Source organism: Papaver somniferum, chromosome 11 (genome assembly GCF_003573695.1).
Source record: "Papaver somniferum cultivar HN1 chromosome 11, ASM357369v1, whole genome shotgun sequence".
Lineage (NCBI taxonomy): Eukaryota > Viridiplantae > Streptophyta > Magnoliopsida > Ranunculales > Papaveraceae > Papaver > Papaver somniferum.
Window position 1 is genome coordinate 65,068,961 of NC_039368.1, and position 24,492 is coordinate 65,093,452.

General features: G+C 36.2%; 3 protein-coding genes across 3 annotated transcripts; 1 reads left to right on the forward strand and 2 right to left on the reverse strand.

Annotated features, from left to right (window-relative positions):
* The first annotated feature begins 1,814 nt into the window (after positions 1–1,814).
* On the forward strand, positions 1,815–4,178 carry LOC113322042 (protein MET1, chloroplastic-like). The gene is made up of 7 exons (XM_026570051.1): positions 1,815–2,391; positions 2,597–2,703; positions 2,876–2,970; positions 3,139–3,215; positions 3,307–3,427; positions 3,529–3,588; positions 3,681–4,178. Exons 1-7 carry the CDS (start codon positions 1,997–1,999, stop codon positions 3,822–3,824), a joined length of 999 nt encoding a protein of 332 aa, XP_026425836.1. The 5' UTR covers positions 1,815–1,996; the 3' UTR covers positions 3,825–4,178.
* On the reverse strand, positions 4,134–5,933 carry LOC113322041 (ADP-glucose phosphorylase-like). Its single transcript, XM_026570050.1, has 3 exons — positions 5,420–5,933; positions 5,020–5,310; positions 4,134–4,588 (listed from the first exon to the last, which is right to left on the reverse strand). The coding sequence occupies exons 1-3, from the start codon at positions 5,885–5,887 to the stop codon at positions 4,328–4,330; spliced, it is 1,020 nt and encodes a 339-aa protein (XP_026425835.1). The 5' UTR covers positions 5,888–5,933; the 3' UTR covers positions 4,134–4,327.
* Positions 5,934–6,189: 256 nt separating this feature from the next.
* LOC113323206 lies at positions 6,190–8,199 on the reverse strand. Its single transcript, XM_026571483.1, has 4 exons — positions 7,801–8,199; positions 7,681–7,717; positions 6,750–6,833; positions 6,190–6,505 (listed from the first exon to the last, which is right to left on the reverse strand). The coding sequence occupies exons 1-4, from the start codon at positions 8,125–8,127 to the stop codon at positions 6,453–6,455; spliced, it is 501 nt and encodes a 166-aa protein (XP_026427268.1). The 5' UTR covers positions 8,128–8,199; the 3' UTR covers positions 6,190–6,452.
* Between the last annotated feature and the right edge of the window lie 16,293 nt (positions 8,200–24,492).

Genomic DNA, 24,492 nt, shown 5'->3' on the forward strand with positions numbered 1-24,492 from the left:
CTCTTTTTTACAAACAAATTACAACCTAAAAAGATTAAAACAAGCAGTACCCTAATGATTATTATCTAAAATAAAGAAAACCCTATTCTCCTTTCATGAAATTAACCAAGTGATCTCACAAACTCAACATATATAAAGCTATAGGAATTTCATGGTGACCAAATTGATTGAATTTTCCAGAACTAATGAACCTTGATTTTTAGGAAAATTCTCGATTTTTTTGTCGGGGGAAGCTGATGCCGAAGAGAAGAGCAGCGAAGAAGAAGGAGAAAGCAATGGCTATTCTATCTGGAGTAGAGCAGCGAAGAAGAAGGAGCAATGGCTATTGTATATGATTTGGCTACCGTGAAACCATTACAGAAAGGTCAAGGAGCGGTTAATCATAATCCGTTTTCCCTTATTTGGAACGGCTGATCATTATCCGTTTATTGGAAACGGTCAATATAATCCGTTTTTTTAGCCTAAAACGGTCACTCATTACCCCATCTTTCACTTTTTGAGAAGATTAATTATTGTCCGTTCCGGAGTCTTTCCGTTGGGGTTCCCGCATATTAGGAAAGCCTTGTGGGAAGACCCACCTTTAACCACGGTTTTCTTGGATGGGAAGGGTTTGGGCATGCCCATAAAAACCAGTCTTACAACAACCATCTTATAAAAGATCATGCTTTAAAAAAAGAAGAAAAAATCTTATAAACGATTGGTGGTACATCTCTGTATTTTCGGTATCTACACTGTTTGTTCTCTCTTGGAATATTCATAAGACTTGCTCTAACAAATGAACGGACGTGTTTTATGGTGAAAGAGTTCCAAGTATCTAATGAATATTCCAAAAGAGAACAAACAGTGTAGATACCCAAAATATATACCCATTGCTTGCTTGGAATATTCACTGGGTATCTACATATATACCCAGTGCTTGCTTGGAATAACCAAGTATCTACACTGTTTGTTCTCTCTTGGAATATTCATTAAACACGTCCGTTTATTTGTTAGAGCAAGTCTTATGGTGGAAGAGATCCATATTCCATCTTCCACGCCACCTCAGTATTTGGAATTGTAGATGGCAGTGCAAGTGTAATGGTGGAACAACAGAAACGCTAATAAAAATAGCGTTTTACGCTAATCAGAATAGCGATAAAAAAACGCTATTAAAATTAACGCTTTTTTTTCCCAACCATTAGATTTTCAAGGGCTCGTTTTAAATCTACCGATAAAAGAAAACGTTATTCTGAAGAGCGTAAAACGCTATTCAGATTAGCATTGGCGTTTTCCATCTTCTAGCGCGCTATTCTGAATAGCGTTTTACGCTAATCTGATTAGCGTTTCCATGGATTCCACAGACCATCCCACGAAATCATGGAACATGGCTTGGAAAAACTGTGGAAGACCCGAACTTGGAAGCCATTAAACTTGACATTCCACAATTTTTCCACACTTGGAATAGTTTAAATTCCACCATAAGACTTGCACTTATTGGTAATTTATTCTAGCATCTAACGAAGCATAATTAGCTAAATTCCTCCGGTCAAAGTTTCACTCTTAGGGTCCGTGAGGATTTCTCTTTTTTATATTTGCATACTTGTTCTGTCTTTTGGTTGAACTATTCCTTTTTCTTTCTTTTTTCTTCTCTCGTCCTTAATTTGCTGACTTGCACCTTTTCCCAGTTACAAATTACAATCTAAGCCCGAAATAGTAAGCTGAAGTGTATGAATAAAAAAGGAACGGAAAAAAAAAATGAAAAAGAAAAGAAGTGGTAGACAGTGACACCAAGTTAGCATATCCTCTTGGTATAGCAAAATGGGCTAAGTAGAGCCACTAGTCTCATCTCTCCAATTCAATCCAAATCTCCTCCTCCTATTATTCTTCAGAACTCTTCAGCAAATGGAATTCTTTGTTTCACTTTCTTCTCTCTCTGATCAATCAACAGAAAACCAAGCAAGCAAAAGACAGACAAGTACATAGAGTTTAAGAGAGGGTGTGCAAGAAAGAAACAATCATGTCAATGGCTTCCAGTAACTACGCATCTCTATGTTCTACACCTTCACTGCCAACAAATACACCAACTAAGCAAAACACATTTCTTTCATTTCCTATCAAGTATCAGCTCAATCTTTCCAGGTCTAACCCCTCATTCTCAATCAACAATATTCAGAATAAGTTAAAATCTTCATCCAACATATTAGTACCCAAAGCGTCGTCATCACCCCCATCGCCTACTGAAGGAGAAGAGGTCGAAAAATATGAGGAGTATGAAGTAGAATTGGACCAACCATATGGTTTGAAATTTACTAAGGGAAGAGATGGAGGTACTTACATTGATGCTATTGCTGAAGCTGGAACTGCTTACAAAACTGGCAAATTTGAGGTTGGGGACAAAGTTATTGCTACTAGGTATGTTCTTTATATTCTTTCTCGATTTGCCTTTATTTTTATCCACCATTTCAAATCGTCAATCACTCCAATTTTCGCAACAAACCCAAGAACTGTTAGTCCAATTAGCATTTCAAAGAACTTTACATGCAACTTCATTTTGCAAAATTGAGTTGATTACAACAATGACATGTTCGCGAATGATTGTGTCCAAAATTCTTTACAGTGCAATGTTTGGGACAGAGATATGGCCTGCTGCTGAATATGGAAGAACCATGTATACAATTCGGCAGAGAATCGGCCCGTTAACAATGAAAATGGAGAAACGATATGGTTAGTTTGGCGCCTAACTTATAATCATTAAATGCACATTTTTTCATCATAAATCAATTAACACAAAATGTGAAATCAGGACTAGAGGAAGTTTTAATTACATGTCAAGAGACCAACTGCGGTAAATTTATGATTTTCATATTCACCAAATGAATGTATTTGAATTTACCAGGTAAGTTACAGAATATGGGTGAGTTAACAGATAAAGAAATTCTCCGGGCTGAGAGGAACACTGGTAATGTCAGCACCAAACTGAGAGAAATTCAAGTAAGTACCGTGCATACCAACACTATTCAATTATCAAAAAGAGATCAAATTTTTATAAGAATGATAAAAGCAAAATGTTTTCCCTAGCTCTTTGTAAATTTCTTTAATGATGAATCTGCAACTGTAACAGATTAGTGTTTGAGGTTCTTGAGCATTTTTTATTTGCAGATGCAAAACTACTTGAATAAGATGGAACAAAAGCAAAACAGAGTAAATGACCTTCGTGAAGGACTAAAGTTGTATAAGTAAGTCACCAAGTAATACAATTATCTAACTACTTTTATTTTCTAAATTCTTCTGTTTATGTATAGCATATTTTATATTTGGTTTTACTAGGGAAAAGAAGTATGAAGAGGCACTGGAAAAATTCGAATCCGTATTGGGATCAAAACCAGAACTAGATGAGGCTTCGGTTGCGAGTTACAATGTAGCGTGCTGTTATTCAAAGCTGAATCAGGTAATACCAGCTTCATTTTGCTACCTGGGTTTTCATCTAGTTGTTTCTTTACAACGTACTCAACAGAATGTAGTTATACTTGCATCATCTATCTGATGCAGTTAAAAGCTGGAATCTCTGCCCTCGAAGATGCCTTAAAAGCAGGTTATGAAGATTTTAATGTAAGTAATAGCAGGACTACAGAATGTGCAGCTGACTATTCTTCACTGTTTCCCAAACAAACCATATTTAAAACCTGTTGAATTTTCTGCAGAGAATAAGGACTGATCCAGATCTTACGAATTTAAGAACATCTCCAGAATTTGATCCTTTAATGAAAAGGTTTGATGAATCATTCATCAATGAGAGTGCAATCAACGCCATCAAATCTATCTTCGGTATATTCAACAAAAAGTAATATGGCGAGGTATAGGTTCATACCAGAATATCTTAAGGTCATCCAAATGGAAGGCTTGTCCAGATAAAGATATATGAAGCCACCTGACCAGCTCAACCAAAGAGATTTGAAACATCACCCTGGAGCTGGATTCTTTTCATTCCGTTTGTCTATAATTTTTCTACTCATATTTTTTCTTATTATGTATCCAATTTATTCTTAGGCAATAACGAGAGAAGAAATTTCCACAAAAGAAGAAGAGGCTGTTTGTGTCCTTTCGTTGTTCTTTCTTTAGATGACACTGAGATGTAATCTCCTACTAAATTTTCTGTAATGATACCTATGTTTCATATCTTGAAAGATGTCAATTATGCACAGTAAGGATTTCCACGGACGTAACAGAATCTTAAGTAGCACATCGATTATACAAAGAATGGACAAACATAAATACCTCATTTGATACTTTAGGTTCATTCATTTTCAATATGGGATTTTCATCTCGAAACAATAACAACGCCATCACTTCATTGAACAACGTTAACTTCCCTCAATACCATTGCAGCATCTTCTGGGAAAACAGGATTTATGTAACAACCAGTTCCAATCTCAAATCCACCTACCCCGCTGAGTTGAGGAACAATCTGTAGAAACCAGTGCATGTAGGGAAATTGTGAAGCCTCCATATCCTTTGGAGAAGTATGAATCATGAAATTGAATGGTGGGTCATTTAGCTGCCGTGAAAGTTTCAACAGCATTAGCTTTAGAAGATGCCCGAGATCTACAGCCTGTCGAAAAAATTTGAAGAGAACACCTGAGTATATCTATCTGTACAGGAGGAATGTAGTAAAACAACACAAATGAGAGAAACATGTTTTTTTCGTTTGCCGAGGAGCTTTCAGTTCCTCAGCAGAAAGGTTTCCCCTGCGCAATTAAATTTTGGATAGCAAGTATATGCGCCCTGATTAACTACGTTTTCAAGATACCTGCAAACTTGCTAATATCTGGTTGAACTGATTTATTACAATATGTAGGAAACATGTAGCTTTTGTTGAACTTACTAGATTTACATGCAATAAGTAAATAATTGGAAGGGTTTTGCCTAAAAATGACTATGAACACATGGAACCAGATTAAATACTACTCATCCAACAAGGCCATAAACCCATTTCAGATAGTCCCGATCAGAATAAAATAAAAAATGGAAAGATATTAGTACCTTCTCATTATCTAGTGCATGGAAATGCATAGAATGATCATGCGGAATGATCCAAATTTCAAAAGCAAACGAAGGTGCAAAAGGAACAACTGAAAAGAAATGGGTTGATTCGTCAATCAAAAGCTCTTCAGATCGAACTTGACAGAGACCACATTTCCCTGTCTCATGAAAATACTCCTTCATACTAATAATCCGAGAAGAAACTGTGGGTGGAACAATAGGAAGACCCATAATCTGACTGTGTGAATGACTCATTGATGCTCCAGCTGATGCACCATGGTTCTTAAACACCTAAAACATGATATATGATTAACCCAATTTAAACCTGCCAGTTACGCATATCCGAAGAGCAATTCATTTGTGTAAAGTAAAGAATAAAGTGAGTAGTGCCCTAATTTACCTGAACATATTGAATTGACTGATGAAGATGGAGCTGTTGAATCCTCTGCTTATAAGCAATCAAAACGTCACCAATTCCCGATGGTGATAAATCAGATAAATGAATTGAATGAATTGGAGATTCAATAACTACATCATGAAATCCAAACCCAGTAACCACCACATTTGAATCATTTTTAGGGTTTTCCTCTTCATTTTCGATTATTTTAGAATCTCTTTTGAGTGCTGGATATAAGTTCTCAATAACTCTTACTTTCCAATCAGAAGTGTCTTTCGGAAGTCGGAATATCTCGGGTGCACATTCGTGTTCATGACCAATACAGAATGGACACTCTGATGAATTGGGGTTAGGGTTTGCTGGAGATTTTGATTTGAAATCAGATGGTCTTCGAGCTCTAGCTGGAGAAAATATTACAGATCTGTTTAGTATTCTGTCTTTTCTGATTTCTGGGTTTCTGCTTGAAGCCATTATCGACTCTCTGTTTCTCTCTCACAGTTGAGATTGAAGTTGGATCCAAGCGAAGAGGAATACTAGTATACCTATTTGGCGGGTAATTGTGTAAAAATCACGGAAGAGATTACTTCGGATATTCCCGCCCAGTGTTCTGTTGTCGGATGGGGTTATCCGACAATAAATAATGAAGTTTTAAAAAACTAAAAATCAATCTTTTAGACTTTAGTTTTCAAATTTGAACGCTCGTGAAGGAACTTGCTGATTATTCCATAGGATGGGGTTATCCTACTAATTGTTGATGAAATTTGGCCATAGGATACGATTGCACTTCGAAAGAGCTCGAAATGTCCAAACTTTATTTTGACAGACACTTTTGTACTTCATTTTTAGTTAGCTTACACTTGATCGGAAGAAACTTAGGATGAGTGACTAGAAATAGGCTACAATTGTAAACAGAGAAGCTGAAAATAGCAATCTTCATCCATGTATATATGCTGAAGAAATTGCCAACAATTCTCAATCAAATTTGAATGAAGAATCTACAAAACCGAGCAGTGACTGACTTTTCGATAGGCTACACTCATATGCGTCTTGAATATCCTGATCCCGCACATTTCCTGCAGAGAATCAATCCTGCAGAGCCAGTAAGCCATAGTTAAAACCTAGAAAATGTATGCCGTAAAGAAGTCTGTCTACTGAGAAGAGTGAAAATGAATAAAACTTGAGAATAAATTTACTAAATTTTTTGGTTCATTTTTCTCAAATTTTAAGTAGAAAAATGAATCCCAGAAATGTCTGAGTAATTACTGTATCAATCTTTGAGTAGTAAAACGACACCAAGGAATTGTCATCCACAAGATCAAATGAAAAGTTATACCTGCACCCTTGCATACTCGACAATCCACCAAGCCTGTTTCCTTCTTCATCTTTCCATCATTACAGAAAACACATTTCGTACCACCTTTCCACCAAAAACCAACAAAAATTAGCAATTGGCAATTGCAAATGTAAACTAAAAAGAAAACTAAATATGGATATAGCCAAACATGTGAATTCCTAATTTTCAAAATCATTCTAGCTTCCTTATATTTAATACGCCCCAGTCAAATTGGAAGACAGTTTCTTCCACTTTCAGTCATGTTGTGGCGTATTGATCTATTGGAGCCAAGTCAAATTCTTCTCCACTACCCACAACAACCTCTACTATCATTACAACCATCACACATTTACACCTGCCCATGTATATAACCAGTGACCAGTCTCACCAAAACACATAGCATAACTCCCTTGATTTGAAGTAGTTGAGATTAAGATATTGGAATGAAGATTATGGACCCATTCTGTAAGATTAGTCTCATTACATACAGGTTTGATCCTTAAATACACTGCATTAAGGATGAAGGATCTAGTAAGCAGCATAAACTGTTTCTTCTAGTCACGATGTTCTTAACATCTATAAGATTATCTTGTTCCCCTTTTACACTTCTTAGTGAGGACACATACTACAAAATACCTACTTAACCAACTCATGCTTCCACATTAGGCAACAACAGTGTAGTCACTCTTCTATGGCCAATCGTGTAATTTGGCTTTGCGGCTTCGTTAGTTCGATATACCATAGGATGTGTACACGGCTTTGTAGCTTTGTGCTGTGCATACTGTCATTAGGTAACTAGGGAATGCTTCTTTGTCATGTGTTACTATTGCATTTCACCATAAGTTTTTCATATCAGTAATCTAACATGGCTAAAATCTCTAATAAATTCACACAACAGAAAGGCAAAACAGATTTAAGAAGCAGAAATTACCGTTGCCAGCACATTTATCACAAGGAACAGGATCTCCCTGAGAAATTTCAACATTCAAAAAAAAAAAATCAGAATTCAAGAACTACTACTACTTTTATGTTAAATGAGTAACTAAATTACCTTCAAGCCCAAGAAGAGAGAAAGGGAAATGGCAACCAAAACACTAACAGTGGCCAGAAATGTTTGAGTATCTATAGGTCTATCAAATCCAGCAAATAACAAAATTGGATGTAAAAGAAGTTTTGGTTGTTCAATTAATTTATTCGGTACTGAAGATAAAATGTGAACTTTGGTTACTATTTGTTGATGGGGAAAAAAGCATTGGATTTTATTATTGTTAGTGAATTTGAGAGTATAATGGTTTGGAGATACTGATGTTGAGGAAGAAAAAGTAGTAGAGAGAGAAGAGAAAGAATGGAGAGAGTAAGAATATGATAAAGTTGCCATGGATAGAGTTTAATAGTTGAAGGAGCTCCTGCCTCCATTGCTTTCTTTTTTTTCTTTTGAGAGAGAAAAACAAGAAAAAATAAATTGGCACTCCCTGTGGAAATTGAGGCATCATCCATTTTTGAATGGTTGTGATTTAGTTACCTTTTTACTTAGGGCACCTCCCAACTTTTTTTTCTTTTCTTTCTTTCTTTTTTTTTTTAAGCAAAGGCCTTCAACAAGGCTAACGGTCCTCCTCAACTGTTGGAAAAATCCAAACAGGGGGTTTAGACAAGTACATGGAAGAATTGTTTTGTTTAGCCCAAAGAGCAAGTTCATGAGCTACAGAATTACAAACTCTAGGTTGAAAACTAAAAATACAAGCAGATAACTTAGTAGAGAAAAAGAGAATGTCTTTAAAGATATCATCCGTCCTTGTGTCTCCATCGAAATTCCCCGCTGAAAATTAGTCGATTAGAGCTTTCGCATCACTTTCTATGATGATGTGAGATAGATGTTGTTCCACAACTTTCTTTAGAACTACCCAGATGGCTCTTGCTTCAGCTTCTTCAGCGGAGTGAACAATAAAAACAATGGAAGCACAAAAGGTTGCTTTTTTTGTGAAGTCTCGCATCACATACCCTGCACCATTTGCTCCAGAGACAATATCAAAGGCACCATCAATATCACATTTAATCCAACCAAAAGAGGGGGGCATCCATTTATCACAAATACTGACAGGCATGGTAGTGGGGATAGTCAGACTAGGATTCCTAGACTTCCTAGTGAGAAGCATAGCTCTAGCTCTAGCTAAGACAGCAGTGAAGTTCTCCTTAATTCCTTGGAAAATGAGGTTGTTTCTACTGGTCCAGAGAGACCATAGGATAGCCACAAAGAGACATTGATCATCCTCGGGCAGTTTAGACTGAGTATCAATTAACCAGAAGAGAATCCAGTCAATAAAAGATTTGTTCTGAAAAATTGAGTGTTGATATTGAAGTCAGAAATGAACCAGACCTTACTAGCAAAGGGGCAAGTGACCAAAGCATGCATAATAGTTTCCTGAGGATCAGAACACCTAGGACAATCCACATTATGCATAGGCATTCTAGTGTGAAGGACAGTTCTGGAGGCAAAGCATTTCTAGCTTCTCTCCAAAGAAAGACCTGAATTCTATAGGGTACTCTAACTTTCCAAATACACCTCCAAAGATTTTTACAAGGGGAAGGCCTAAGGCCTCTGAGCCCCAAATAGGCATATTTAGAAGAAAAATTGTCATTTTTACAAGGGGAAAGCTGGCTTAAGGGAATGGAGATAATCTTCCGGACAGAAGCATTATCAAAATGCGTGTTAAGTCTAGACACATCCCAACTTCTAGTTTGGGAATCAATAAAATAAGCAACTTTGATACTAGGATCAGGAGGGACAAGAGGGTTGGGTGTGGCAGAACCCAAAGAAGGGATCCATTTATCACACCATGGGTCAATGAATTGACCATCCCCAACAATCCAGGAAATAAAGGGTTTTATAAATTCCTTGATAGCATGCAGACACTTCCAAGTCCAAGAGCAATTGGCAGTGCATTTAGCATTTGAAAAATCAGTTTTGGGAAAATATTTAGCCTTAAGAACAGTGGCCAATAAGCAATTAGGATTTTCTAAGATTCTCCAGTCATCCTAGCAAGCATAGCTAGGTTGTTTAACTCGGCCTTTCTGAACCCCGGACCTCCTTCAGCTTTGGGGGAGCATAAGATATCCCAACCAAGGAGGTGCAACTTTGTATCCTTGGGATCTAAAGTTTCACCCCACCAGAACTTGCAGAGGTGAGAATCCATTTGTTTACAGAGGTGTTTAGGAATAAGAAAGACTCTCATTTGAAAAAGAGGAATAACTTGGCCAATGTGCTCGATCAGAGTAGTTCTAACAGCTTGAGATAATAACTTATGAAGCCAGATAGAAATCCTGGCATCAACGGCTTGGAGAATACCCATATGGGTTAGAGGCTTGGAAAACAGTGGGAGTTCCAAGATATTTTTCTCCTAAATCTCTGCTTTGGATATCCAAAATATTGGCCAAAATAGCTTTCCTATGTTCAGGAATCTTCCTGCTAAACAAAATACCAGATTTTTCAAAATTGATTTCTTTCCCATAAGCTAGGCAATACTTTTGAAGATAGTATTTTATGACATGAATTTTTTTCAGTAGCTTTAGAAAACAAGAGAGAATCATCAGAAAATAAAAGAAGAGTCATTTCAGGAGCCTCTTTACAGACTTTAATGCCTTCTAAGGTCCTCTTTTTCTGAAGGCTATCAATGTAAGAAGATAGGGCCTTATAACAAATGATATAAAGATAGGGAGAGAGAGGATCTCCCTTCCTTAGACCTCTCTCAGGTTGGAAAAAACCAGTAGGGCTACCATTAAGAAGAACATAATAGGATACAGTAGAGACACACTGATTTATCAATTTAACCCAATGGTTAGACAAACCCATTTTAGTTAAGACTTTTTCAAGAAAATTTCATTCAATCTTATCATAGGTCTTAGACATATCAAGTTTGATGGCAGCTATGCCCTATTGTCCTATACTGAGTAACCAATTCAGCAAGAGGGACTTTGGGGATAAGTGCTATATTGGTATGATTAAAAACCTTAGCAATGTTACCAGTTCTAAATCAGGTTTGAGTCATATCAACAACAGCTTCTCCCATAATGTCCCAATGTTTTTGATAAAAAGGGCATGTAAATCCATCAGGACCAGGAGCCTTTTTCCTCCCATTTGGAAGACAACATTCTTAATTTCCTCTGGAGTCAGAGGCATATTTAAGGATGCATTATCTTCTTCAGAGAGCTTAATGGGAAGGTCAGCAAGAATTTCATCTTGAAATTGCTGAGGATGGGAGGAGTAAAGACTTTTGAAAAAATCTATGAAAGAGTTTCCAATACTATCTCTATCAGTTAGAATAGTATTCAAGGAGTTCTTTATCCAGCTAGCGACATTTCTTTTTCTTCTAAAGAGAGTTATTCTATGAAAATATGGTGAATTTCTGTCACCTTCCAAGAGCCAGACTTCTCTAGATTTGTCCTTCCAATATAACTCCTCCAGGTTGTACAGATATTCCAACCTGGCTTTAAGTCTAGAAGTATTACTAGTATTAGTTGGATCGAATATTTGGAGGTCATCTAATTCTTTTCTAATAGTGGATATATTAGTTTGAATATTACCAAAAGAATATTTATTCCAATCTCTTAGGCCTTTCTTGGTATTTAAAAGATTAGCTTTAAGTTTGTAGGCAGGGGAGCCTACCACATTAACAAACCAAGAATTAGCTATAATATCTCTACAGGTAGGATCCTCTATCCACATGGCCATAAAATGGAAAGGTCTAGGCATACAAGTATCCTCATAGTTAAAACCTATATGCATAGGGCAATGATCAGAAGATTCCCTAAGGAGGTTTTTAATACAAATTTTAGGAAAAAGATCTTCAGAAGTTTGATTAATAAGACATCTATCTAATCTTTCAAGAATCAAATCAGGACCTTGTTGCATATTAGACCAGGTAAACCTTGGTCCAGAAAAACCAGGATCATGAAGATTAAAGACAGAACAAAAATTTCTAAGATTTTCAAAATCAGGGTCATCTACTTCTAGGACACCATTTTTATCTTCAGTTCCTAAGAGGGCATTAAAATCTTCTATAAAGAAAACAGGTTCATCTAAAGGGACATTAATCTGTTGACATTGTTGTTCCCAAAAGGCTTGTCTTAGACTACTATTAGGTTCACCATACATGAAATGAATATGGCAGGTCTTAGAGTGGATTATATCAGTAGTAGTAATATAGATGCCCCTCAGACTGGATGATATAATGTTGAGGTGTACTTCCTTCTTCCAAGCAAGAGCAAGACCACCACTTCTCCCAACACTTGGAACATTAAAGGTACATGAAAATCCCATGTCTTTGTTCATTTTGGTCTCAGAGAGGAAGATAATATCAGGGTTGACATTCTGACACTGTAGACTAAGTTCCTTATTAGCAGATTTTTTACCAAAACCCCTAAGGTTTCAGGAAATCATGTTGATGTTATTGACATGGAAATGATTTATGGTATTATGAGCAGTATCAATTAAAGGAGATGGAAGGGGTTGATTTACCTGAGTGGTAGAGTCAGATCCACCACCAAGAGAAGCACTGGTATCATCACAACTCTGAGAAGCAAATTGGGAGGAATCGAGACTAGAACTAGCATCATTGAGAGTAGAGTTATTGCAGACACCATTGTTGCTTGGGTAATTGTCAGCAGGTACATTGTAGCTCCCAAAAGAATTAAAGACTGATTGGGTATTGAAAGAACGGGTAGAAAGATCTACGACTAGTAATTCTCCCAGTTTGGTAACTGGAGGACATAACTGAGCATAATCAGGCTCAGTAGAAGTTTATTCTTCAGGTATAACAACTATACTAGCCACACTGGAATTAGCTCTTGTACGTTTCCGCAAGTCAGCTCTAGGGTTAATCTTCCTTTTGAGATTTTCTAGAGCTTCTTTATCATTAATATTAGTTGTTCCTCTAGTGATGATTTGGCTGGTATTTGGCATGGAAGCAATTTTGAATCTTCTTGAGGAATTTGTGGTACGAATCGGACCACTATGAGTTGACTCGGTGCCAGAGATAGAAGCAGCAACCGTAACATTTTGAGTGGTAACTTGTTTTAGCATAATTGGCAGACCATTCTCCAACCGGGTCAGATGTTTTTGAACAGGACCAACATCAAAGATCTTCAGAGTAGTGGATCTATTGATGAACGGGCCAATTTGAAAAGTATTTGATAAGCTCTTTTGAATAGAATTTTCCATTCTTTGATCAATAGATTCTGCTTTTCCTTTGTTGCACACTTCGATAGCAGTAGATTCAATTTGTGTTTCTGGTATAACTTCAGATTGTTGCATAATAGTATCAGTGATGGCAGCAGATGAAGGAACTACTTGCTTGATTATAGGAGGCAATATTAACTTTGAAACAGTTGGAAGAGTATAATTGCTGCAGGATGCAGCAATTTCTTTGATCTTTTTTTGCTTTAGTTGCCAAGCAGGGAAGTTACGATCTTTGTGGTCAAGAATGCGGCAGGAGGTGCAGAAATACCTCGGGACTTTGATATGTCTACATTCAATCAGAAAAGGTTTTCTTCTACCACTTGTGAAGATAGGAATGCCTGTTGGTAAGGCTTGTTGGACTGGGATTCTTATACAAACTTTGACATTTTTCCTGAGAGGGTGTTTTCCAAAGGGATTTTGAGCTTCAAGTAGTTCCCCCATGTTGAGAGGCCAACCATCGATCGGAACAACTCGTAGCACTATTAGATAACCACAGACAAACCAAGGTTTTTGAGACTTGATTCTGTTAAAATCCTCTTCAGATAAGTAACGGATAAGAACTTTGTTTCGCCGACCATTGAAGGTAGTTATGGTTGGGTGTTGAGCTAAAGGCCAGTTATTGCAGATATAGAAACGGATTGAAGAAGTTGGGATCAAAGTTTCACAGCAGACATATCCCACCATACACCATTTCCAACTAGTATCAGCTTCCATTGTGACAACTTTTTTATAAATGAAAACTGGTTTAGCAAGTGTAGATTGTAAAGTTAATTTCTCAGACATTTGAGCAGAAAGGGTTTGAATTTCTTGATTTAGACTTTGGGTATTCTCAGAAGATTATGGGAATTTCATCATGTAAGAGAGATGGATATATATGAATATGGGTTGATGGAGATCAGTTTTCTAAGTAACTAATATAAAATACAGTTGCAGAGAAAGGAATCTATTATGCGTACTGTTTTGATAATGGATACAGACAATGTGGATGAGGGAGAAACAGGGAGAATTTGTTTGTTTATGGTTTTGAACCTTAAAAAAGGAATGAGAAAATTGTTGACTATGGATAGGAAAACTTTCAGGAGATATTTGGTGCAATATAGTTGTTGTTATACTGCAAGACTTGCTTTGGGGAAGAGATTTAACATTAGTGACACTATCCCAGTAGAACAATTCACGTGAGCATTATGGACAAGAGACCACATACGGATAAATCCAGTAATACTTTGTTGGGACTTTTGTTGTAAGTAAGCTTGGGGATACATGACGTAGCTTGTGGTAGTTGGATATTTATCATGTTTGTGCCTTCTTAGGATGACGTTTATACGATAATGTAAACGGCCAAATGCAATAATGGTAGGGAATTGTATGGAAAAGTTGTGTTGAGATGGGTGACTATGGGTTGATTCTATAAGGTACGTCCAGTAGTTTGGCTTAGATGTTGAGCTAATAACGCATCTTCCATCCATACCCCGAGCCGCAATGGTGCCTCTCAACTGATGCTGCCTTTTTCTAGTCTGCATAAAATATAAAATACCAATTAGACCCAAAATGGCAATCTCAGAGTTTGGTGACCTACCAATGCCTCCCTTAATAGCAGTTTTGTGAGAAATAAGGGTAGTAATGAGGATTAGGTGTTGAAAATAGGTCTTGATAGAGTAGTGATGCTTATTATGGTGAAGGGGGAACGCATGGATTTGAATGGGTGTAGAGAACAAAGTGACATGACTGTTAACTAAGCGCCATAAATGGTAGTTAATGAATAAACCCATGCCTTTAAAAGGGGGGTTTTGGGAGAGGTTAAGAAAAACATTAGAAAATTTACTGGAAAAGGGAAGATTAAGGGAGAGTTTTGTTAAACTAAAGTATGGAAAATCAAGGTAATGAGGTTTCTTCCAACAATGGTGTTGCCAATAATCAGAATGATCCTCCACTTTCAATCCCTTTTGAACAAGCCAGAGATCTTGTTCCAACTTTGAGAACCAGTGAACTTCAGCAATTGAGAGATCACATTCAAGCAGAGATTGATCATCGCCAGCATGAGATAATTCGTCAGCAGGAAGAAGAAGAGCAGAGATGAAAAGAGGAAAAGGAAAAATATGATCGCAAGTTTGCTGCATGGAAACCAAAGTTTTTGGCATATGATCAGAGGAAGGAAGAGGAATGGATGGAGAAACATTCAGGGAATAAAGGATATGGGAGTGCAACAGATGAGGATTCTGAGGACTCAGAAGAAGGGATGAAGTACGATCTTGAGGAAGTGAACACCAGTGACCTGGACTCTGATGCTGCAGCGGATAAAGCAAGGATGGAGCGATATAATTACAAGAAATTGAAGGGGAGATTTGAATTTGAACTGTTAAATCCCAAGATTTATGCATGGAAAATGCGTGAGGGGGAGAGTAGCAGTGATAGTGAGGAGACTCTAGAGGATGAAACTGATGAGGATCAGGATGGAAGTGATGTTGATGATGTTGAGAGTACTCCATCATCTGTCGACACATCTCCTTGCCATCTGAAAGTGCTGATGAGTGGTTCCGAGAAGAGAAGGATTGGGATTCTGATGATGATGACTATTAGTCATCTCTTCACAGGTATTGGAATTAGCCAAATATTTAGGATTTGAGAAGATCTTGAAGATGGTCAACAAGTTTTTTTCACAATGGTAATTCCAATACTTTCTCATATTCCTTTTAATCTTCCTGCACGTGGTGGTAGTAGTCTGTAGAGTGGTTTTCTTTATTTTCGGGTGTTGTTTACTTTCCTTTGAGAATACAATGGTTATGAATATGAAGAAGTATCAAGGGTATTTTCCTGGTAGTTTATAGGTTTCTGAAGCTGGTAAGTATGATTGTGAATGTAGTGCAGTTGGTAATGACAAGCAGTACACAAGTATGAAGAATTCAGTTTGGTATGTCTTTTTGTTGATTCAAAGTTGTAATGTTTGGACTGATTATTTTGGTTATTTTGAACTTTGAATATGTAATGATTTGAACGGGTATGTAAGTTTTTCAACTGGGTATTGATGGGGTTGTAATGAACTTCAACAATGCTAATTTTCTTTTGTAACGAGAAGATGGAATGAAACAACTTGGTTTTAGTCGAAATTTTTTTCTTGGTGATGTTTTTAGAGATTATGAAATTACAAATGTTGCATATGAACTTGTAAATACAGAGAATGCTAGTAATGAAAACACAAGTGAGGATTGAGTGAAAGGGATTAGGGCTTTGGGTTCTCCGGAAAGAAATGGTTTGACACAGTCAAGGAAAAATTAAAAAACGCACACGTCAGGATGACGTTTCAGACACTCTCTTTCCTTTTACTAGACTATATATGAATAGATTATATACCTCCAACTTGTTAAAGACTTTCTTCGGATCTTTCATTATTGCATTTCATTGGTCTAGGTAAAGCATAATGGTTGGAATGAACAACTCTTTTAAAACGAAGCTATTTCATTTTCAAAATAAATAAATAAAGGGGAATAAACAACTCTTGGGAAATTATCAATTGGAAAGTCATTTTATCAGAAATTTGGAATATGAAATTTCTAAGAATACTTTCTCTAAATTTAAAATTTCTCAAAGGATTTTTTAAACGATCTTTTGGGTATATTTGCAACTTCACATAAATTTCAAGCTTGAAAATTTGAAAATCATTATCTCGAAAGTATAATTGTGCCTTAAGAGCATCTTTAATATAAGGCAGAAGTTTTTATACGTTCAACAAAGTAGGAGGGTTATCAAAAAAATAAAATAATACAAAGGTCTTCAAAAAAAACCCTTATCTAGACCTTCACAATGATTTTCATGTCATCGATTTAACTAATTTTTTTAATTTTTTTTTTATTATTGTTTGAAATTAAAATAAGCCAATAAAAAAATAGAACAAGAAAAATAATTTATTTTTACAATTAGTTATAACCACATATAGATATTGAGATCAATAGTTTACACTACTAGAGATGGTTTATAAGCTAAAAAGTAATATTTGAACAAAATGTATAAACTTCCATAAATAAAGGTGTAAATAATACCTCCACATAGGATTTTTAGCACCCATTATTGGAGATACTCTAAACAAGTGTTTCATATGGTTTTCCAGGATTTTCTTATTTTCTATTATATTTTCTCGGGATTGTTTTCAACCATCGTGTCTGACTTAGTTGTCAGACAAATATAATCTCTTGAATTTTGAGCAATCACTTACGAGGGACTCATATGCTTCTGATGCTCTTCGTACAAGCGGGCTTCAGGGAACATAAAACTCCACCTGTGTGAGTGTATATATTAGAGCCATCCTGAAGATACAGTATGTACAACCATACAGAGTTATGGAGCCTTTTTTGTTATGATTCATTATACTATTGCAAGTCAATTACTCCCTACGTCCCTAAATAGATGACCTAGTTCAAGTTTGCGCAATTCGTAAGGCAAGGAGAAGAGGAGCATTTTAAGTATATTTTACTATATAACCTTATGAATAATAACTAGTAAAATTTATAAATGATTTATCTCTCAAACTCTACCACGGATATTCGTTGAAAATCCGGGGTTATCAAAATACACCACAAACTTTTTCTTAGGCAACATGTATGGACAAAACCTATCTAAAATTCCGAGAGTTCAACTTAATGAATCTCAATCGAGGAATATATTCAAAGTTAATTATATCTCTTTCTCTCAAAATCATAAAGTTTACAGAACCAAATTATGTGAAACTGATTTACGTGTGAGAGTTCTTGGACCATCTCGGAAATCAATATCCAAGAATCAATCAAGTCATATCCAACAAACAATGATGGATGTATCTACTTTGATTGATAAACGTACAACCTGTGATATTTCAATTATAAAGATAAACAATATAATGCGGAAAAATAAATAACACAGACACCAGAAATTTTGTTAACGAGGAAATCACAAATGCAGAAAAATACCAGGACCTAGTGTCCCGCTACAGACATTAGCCTACTACCAATTACTTCGTACTGGAATGTAGTTGAGACCGAATTAAACCCTCACAGAGATTCAGTTACAGTCGCGCTCCTTACGCCTCTTGAATCCCAACAGGACTCTGCACAATTGATTCCCTTAATTGACATCCTTTACAGCCTAAGAGTTGCTTCAACTCAATTGAAGACTTCAAACCAATATGCCTCCCACATATAAGCCTATATGTGTGATTTCCTTTTTGATCGTAGATCAAGGTGAGACTGGAAATCGATAGCAATAGAAAATTTCTAGCTAACCTCAAATTCCGGACTTATGCTTCTTGAAGAGCAGCCTAGATTATTATTCACCTAAGAAGTATTAAAATTGTGGAATCAACAAAGTCTGAGACAAAGGGAACACTGTGATTTCTATCTATCTTGGTTGATGGAGCAAGCTCAACAATCAAACAAGATTAAAATACTCGAACTATCAAGATAAAAGATAGCTAAACCTGGCTTCAGGAATCCCTATAGAGTCTTTTTAGTCGCTAAACTCTAGAAGGGTTTTAGGAAGAGGAAGACTATAGTTTACAACTAGGACACACAAAAGTGGTGTCGGGATTCAAAGATCCCACCTATTGTAGAAATTAATCTCAAGCCAATCTTACGATTGTACTCAAATACGATAGAAACAACAAGATCAGATCACGCAACTACAGAGAAATTAGTTGGGTCTGGCTTCATAATCCCAATGAAGTCTTCAAGTCGTTAACCTACAGGGTCTCGGTAGAAATCTAAGGTTAAAAGAGAATCGACTTATACAACTAGTATCACGCAGGAGGTGTGGGGATTAGGTTTCCCAGTTGCTAGAGTTCTCCTTTATATAGTCTTCAAATCAGGATTTGCAATCAATACTACCTTGGTAACAAAGCATTCAATATTCACCGTTAGATGAAAACCTGATTAGATTCAAGCCAGTATCTTTCAAACGTTAGATCGAACTTAGCTTGTTATACATAAATGAAATGCACGTTCATTTAAGTTTGTGTAACTGTACCTAAACGTGTACACCTAGTTGGTTCAACAATAGTTAACCAAATGGTTAGCCATATGAGCACTTTCATATCAACCTTATTCTTCTTTACCACAACTAGTTCAAATGACTCAAATGAACTAGTTAGAGAGTTGTTCAATTGCCTAGATCTCATAGAAGTATATATGACACAATCGAAACAAAAACGATTTTGATTTACCCGAATCAATTCATGAACTTTATAGCCACGGTTTGCAAATATGCATTCCTTAGTTTATATAAGTTTAAGTTCACGAATAAACCGTTTTTTATAAAATAACCCTATCAAATATGCATACTGATACGCATACTTAAGTACCCGGATTTAGTTTGTTTTCAGTTCACAAACTCCAGCAGAAATTCACGGGACGCGAACTTCCGACAGTACGCGGACTTTAGTTCTGGTTATCCTGAGTAGCAAAGTACGCATAATTTGGTTCAAGGATGATGGACTTATACAAGTATGAGTTCACATACGATGTTTATAACCATTCAAGGTTATATATTATAAACTCTCATTTCAATCATTGAAACTGAAAATGCGGGGGTATAACAACCTCACCCAATATTTTGATTAGCAATCTGTATGGACTAACTCCAATATACTTTATAGAGAATCAACTAGACAGTCAGACTCAATCTAGAGAAAAGTATATCGAGGAGTTAATATCTCTCTCACTTGATTTTATCTTTACTCGAGCAAATAGAAATCTGCGAGTCTTTATCAAATACAAGGATAATAACTTGGATAGTACCAAAGACCAATATCCAAATATCAATCAATTTCCAATCAACTACCAAAAGTTGGATTTCACAATTGATAGATACAACACACAACCTGTGATATTTCAATTATATAACAAAATATAATGCGGAATAAAAATAACACAGACACCAGAAATTTTGTTAACGAGAAAACCGCAAATGCAGAAAAACCCCCGGACCTAGTCCAGATTGAACATCATACTGTATTAAGCCGCTACAGACGCTAGCCTACTACAAACTAACTTCGATCTGGGCTGTAGTTGAACCCTAATCAATCTCACACTGATTCAAGGTACAGTTGCGCTCCTTACGTCTCTGATCCCAGCAGGATACTACGCACTTGATTCCCTTAGCTGATCTCACCCACAACTAAGAGTTGCTACGACCCAAAGTCAAAGACTTGATAGACAAATCTGTGTCACACAGAAAAGTCTATAGAATTGAATAAATTTGTCTCCCACACAAATACCCAAGAGTTTTTGTTCCGTCTCTTGATAAATCAAGGTGAACATGAACTAATTGATAACCCGGACTTATATTCCCGGAGAACAACCTAGTATTATCAATCACCTCACAATAATTTAAATTGTATGGTAGCGAAACTAGATATTGTGGAATCAAAAACGATGAGACGAAGATGTTTGTGATTTCTTTTTATCTTGACCTATCGGAGATATAATCTCAAGCCAATTATTCAATTTAACTCGTACAATAGAAAATGGCAAGATCACATCGCTCAACTACAAGAAAAGTAGATTCGTCTGGCTTCACAATCCCAATGAAGTCATTCAGTCGTTAACCTATAGGGTCTCGAGAAGAAACCTAAGGTTAAAGGAGAATCGACTCTAGAAAACCAACTAGTATCACACAGAAGGTGTGGGGATTAGTTTTTCCAGATGCTAGATGTCTCCTTTATATAGTTTTCAAATCAGGGTTTGCAATCTAAGTTACCTTGGTAACAAAGCATTCAATATTCACCGTTAGATGAAAAACCTGATTCAACCAAGCTAATATCTTTCAACCGTTAGATCGAAACTTAGCTTGTCACACACACAAATGAAATGCATTCATTTAGGTTTGAGTAATCGTACCTAAATGTGTACACTTAGTTGGTTCCCAAATAGTTAACCAATGGTCATCCATATGAGCACTTTCATATTAACCGTATTCATCTTTCTCATAACTAGTTCAAATGACTCATAAGAACTAGTTGATAGAGTTGTTCAATTTCTTAGGTTTTTATTCATAGACACAATTGAAACAAAATCAGTTTGATCCACTTGAACCAATTCATGAACAATATAGCCAAGGTTTGCAAAGATTGCATTCCTTATAATTTATTGTTTTAAGTTCATGAACTACCGATTTGAGATATCACCAGCTTGAGTACATGTACGGGTATGCGTACCTTAGCTAGCGGATTTGATTTACAAACTCAGTAGAAATTTTCGGTTCGAAAACTTCTGTGGGTACATGTACGGGTACGCGTACCTAAGGTGACTGGTTTACAAGTTTGTAATCTACAAACTCAGCAGAGATTTTCGGTGGAAAACTTCCGCCAGTACGCGTACAGGTACACGTACCCGACCTGTCTCCTTCACCAATACCGCATGCACACATATGCACGCACTTGGATTCCGGTACATGGATTTATACATTAATGTGTGGATACGCTATATATGATTATATCTATAGATGGTAATCTCAACTCTACATTTCAATCATTGAAACATTCTTCTATAATGTTATAACAATCGTTATTCACGTCTATCGTCATCAAAGCTATTTTCAAGATTGAAACGTCATCATGACTTTCATCACGGGTAAAGATGAAAATGGTTAAAGCAAAATCTTACCAACACATATTTCGAGAAAGAGATAGGCGAGTAAACTCGGCTCGAAATAACAAATGTGTATGTATGAAAACTATCATACTTAAACGACTTTGTCTTAAGAATAGGATATAGAATAGACTTTTTGAGTGATAGATAAATTCAAGTATCCACATACCTTTTAGTCGGATGAAGTTTCACCGATTCCTCGAGTAGTTCTTCGTCTTCGTAAGATGATCGCCATGGAGTCTGGAGCTTCAACTATACTTGACTATCCTAGACCGAGACTTAGTCACAAGTAAACTAGAAATCAAGACATATAGTTTTTATCACTAATATTGACAAACATTCTTGAGATATCAATGCATGCGAGTTCGACCAAGAAATGCTCTAACAATCTCCCTCTTTGTCAATTTTAGTGGCAAAACTATCAATACATATGGATTACAAAAAAAAAAAAAACTTTGTAGATTCTCGTCCACATGTTTGATCTCCTTGGTGCTTCAACATTACTCGAAATCTTTGTCACTTCTAAGTATTCAAATGGTTCCAAAGGTTGTAAGTTTAGCATCATCGTTGTTGAAGTTCCGTAGCCATAACAATGAGAAAACAAAAGCTCTTGATCATTTTTATATAGTGTCATAGTATTATTACACAATATCAAAGTTCTTATATCACAACTTCGACAACAATACTATGGTGATATGTATCACTCCCCCTTAGTCAATACTTTGTCTCAACACGAAAACCACTCCCCCTTACATAATGATCCGTAAAGCACATAAACCATATGTGTTTGTAGTGTGAACTTCATATTAATTCTCCCCCTTTTTGTCAATAAAATTGGCAAAGGCACGAAAACGGGATCCTAATGAAATTCTCATTGAGACACTGCAAGACCATAGAAAAGTACATATCAACTTTGTTTAGATGCAACCATAAAGCCGAAGGTAAATGCATTCATCACGGAGTTTATAAATATACAAGATAACTCTTCAAATACTCCACAGCCGCACTCCCCACAAAGATATGGAAATTAAGCGCAAGTTCAAAAGAACTCTCCCCCATTTGATGTCATTCTCGAAAGAACAACAAGAGCGACCTTACTTTTACAAGAAAAGAAGGATTTCTTTGGACTCCAAAAACCAAAAATGATTTTGTTATCCAAAAATTCTCAATCAAATTAACCACAAGAGAAACCATGATTAATCTAATCGGAATATGCAACCAAAATAACCACAAACGAATCGATGATTAGTTTAGTTGGAAATGCTCACACAAGAAGACTTATGGAGCCACACAGTATATACATAAAATATGGATTAGGGAAGATCAATACTGCGGAATATACAAGGATTAATTCTATTTTCCATCACTATTTGTATAACGACATACAATAGACATAATCCTTGTAAATAAAAGATTTTAACCTATCTTCCATCAAATAATTGATATAATAGGCTTAGCTTTTGTATTTGTCAAATACATGCATATCGACATATGAAAGACTTAACTTTTGACCCTGTTCATCTGTACTTCTTATGGACTTAACACATTTACCAAATTTAATTGAAAGAAAAGATCATTTAAGGCTAAGGTTTCATTAAAGTTATTACAACACAAAAGTATTAACTTAATGTTCAACATAAGAAGTTTAAACAGATAACAGAAGAGACTAAGCTTGATTGCGATTATATTTCTCAGCAATCTTACACACAGGTTCAGTTAATTCAGGATGAATTCCCAACACGTAGATTAGTTGTTCCTGAAGGCACTCAATTCTTTCATTAAGAAGATTATCTTCAGAGGAGGCTGGCTTCTTCATCTTGTTGATGTCTGTTTGAGATAGAGGAGAAGCATAACCAGTGCAGGTTCCAATTGGTTTAACCTGAAATTGGATGCAGGTTCTACTGATAAGACATGGGAACCCAAGATTCTTTTTCTGTGAAACCATATGAATCATCTGACGAATAATCAGACAACAGAAATCAATCTCTTCTCCTGAGATAATATAGCAAACCATCTCAGCAAGGGTTCTACTCCATGGATTCTTATCAAGTGTACTTGGAATCAGATTTGCAACAGCCAATTTACTGAGGATCTTTAGATGAAAGCTAATGTTTTCAACATCCAACTTGCCTCCTGACCATGATTCACTTCTATTTAGAAGCAATTCGGATAGCTGACCCTGAGTTGGTCTGAGATTCTCAGGTTGAGGAATTACAAATGAGCGATCAAGTGATAAGTTCAATAAATATGCAATCACTTCACGATTTACCTCAAATGTTATCCCTCCAACCATTGTCTTGAAACAACAAGTGATTTTGTTGGCAGCATGCAGGTTAGCATAAAACTGGCAGGTCATCTCAAGATATGAAGACCCAAGACCATCATGAACATAGACTCACTCATGTTGGTTCATAAACTGATGAAACTCAGGTTCATTAACAGTAAGATCATAAATCCTCTCTATAACAAATTTCCTTTTAAGGAACTTGACATATTTATTCCTAGCAAGAAGGCTAGTGAAGCTAATTTGAAGATCAAGGTCATAAAAAGGTTGTAAAACGTCTAAACCAATTTCATCATCTTCAAACTCATTATCACTATCTATGTCTCGATACGGTTGAGAGCTTGAACCTTCACAACGGCATAACTTTTTCTTATGAGCCATTTTTGAACAAAGATACAATAGAGAAGAAGAATAACTTACTTGGTACACAAACTGGTTAATGGAAAACCACCACTCGTACTTCAACCACATGAAAGATTTTTGACCCAACGTTCACGTACTAATTCTTGAACCACTGGAACAAACCAACATTGATTTAGTTGAGAATCAAGATGATAAGGGTATGAGGACTGATCGGTTTATTCTTGCGTCTGCGAACTGGAGAGAAGAGAAAAAGGG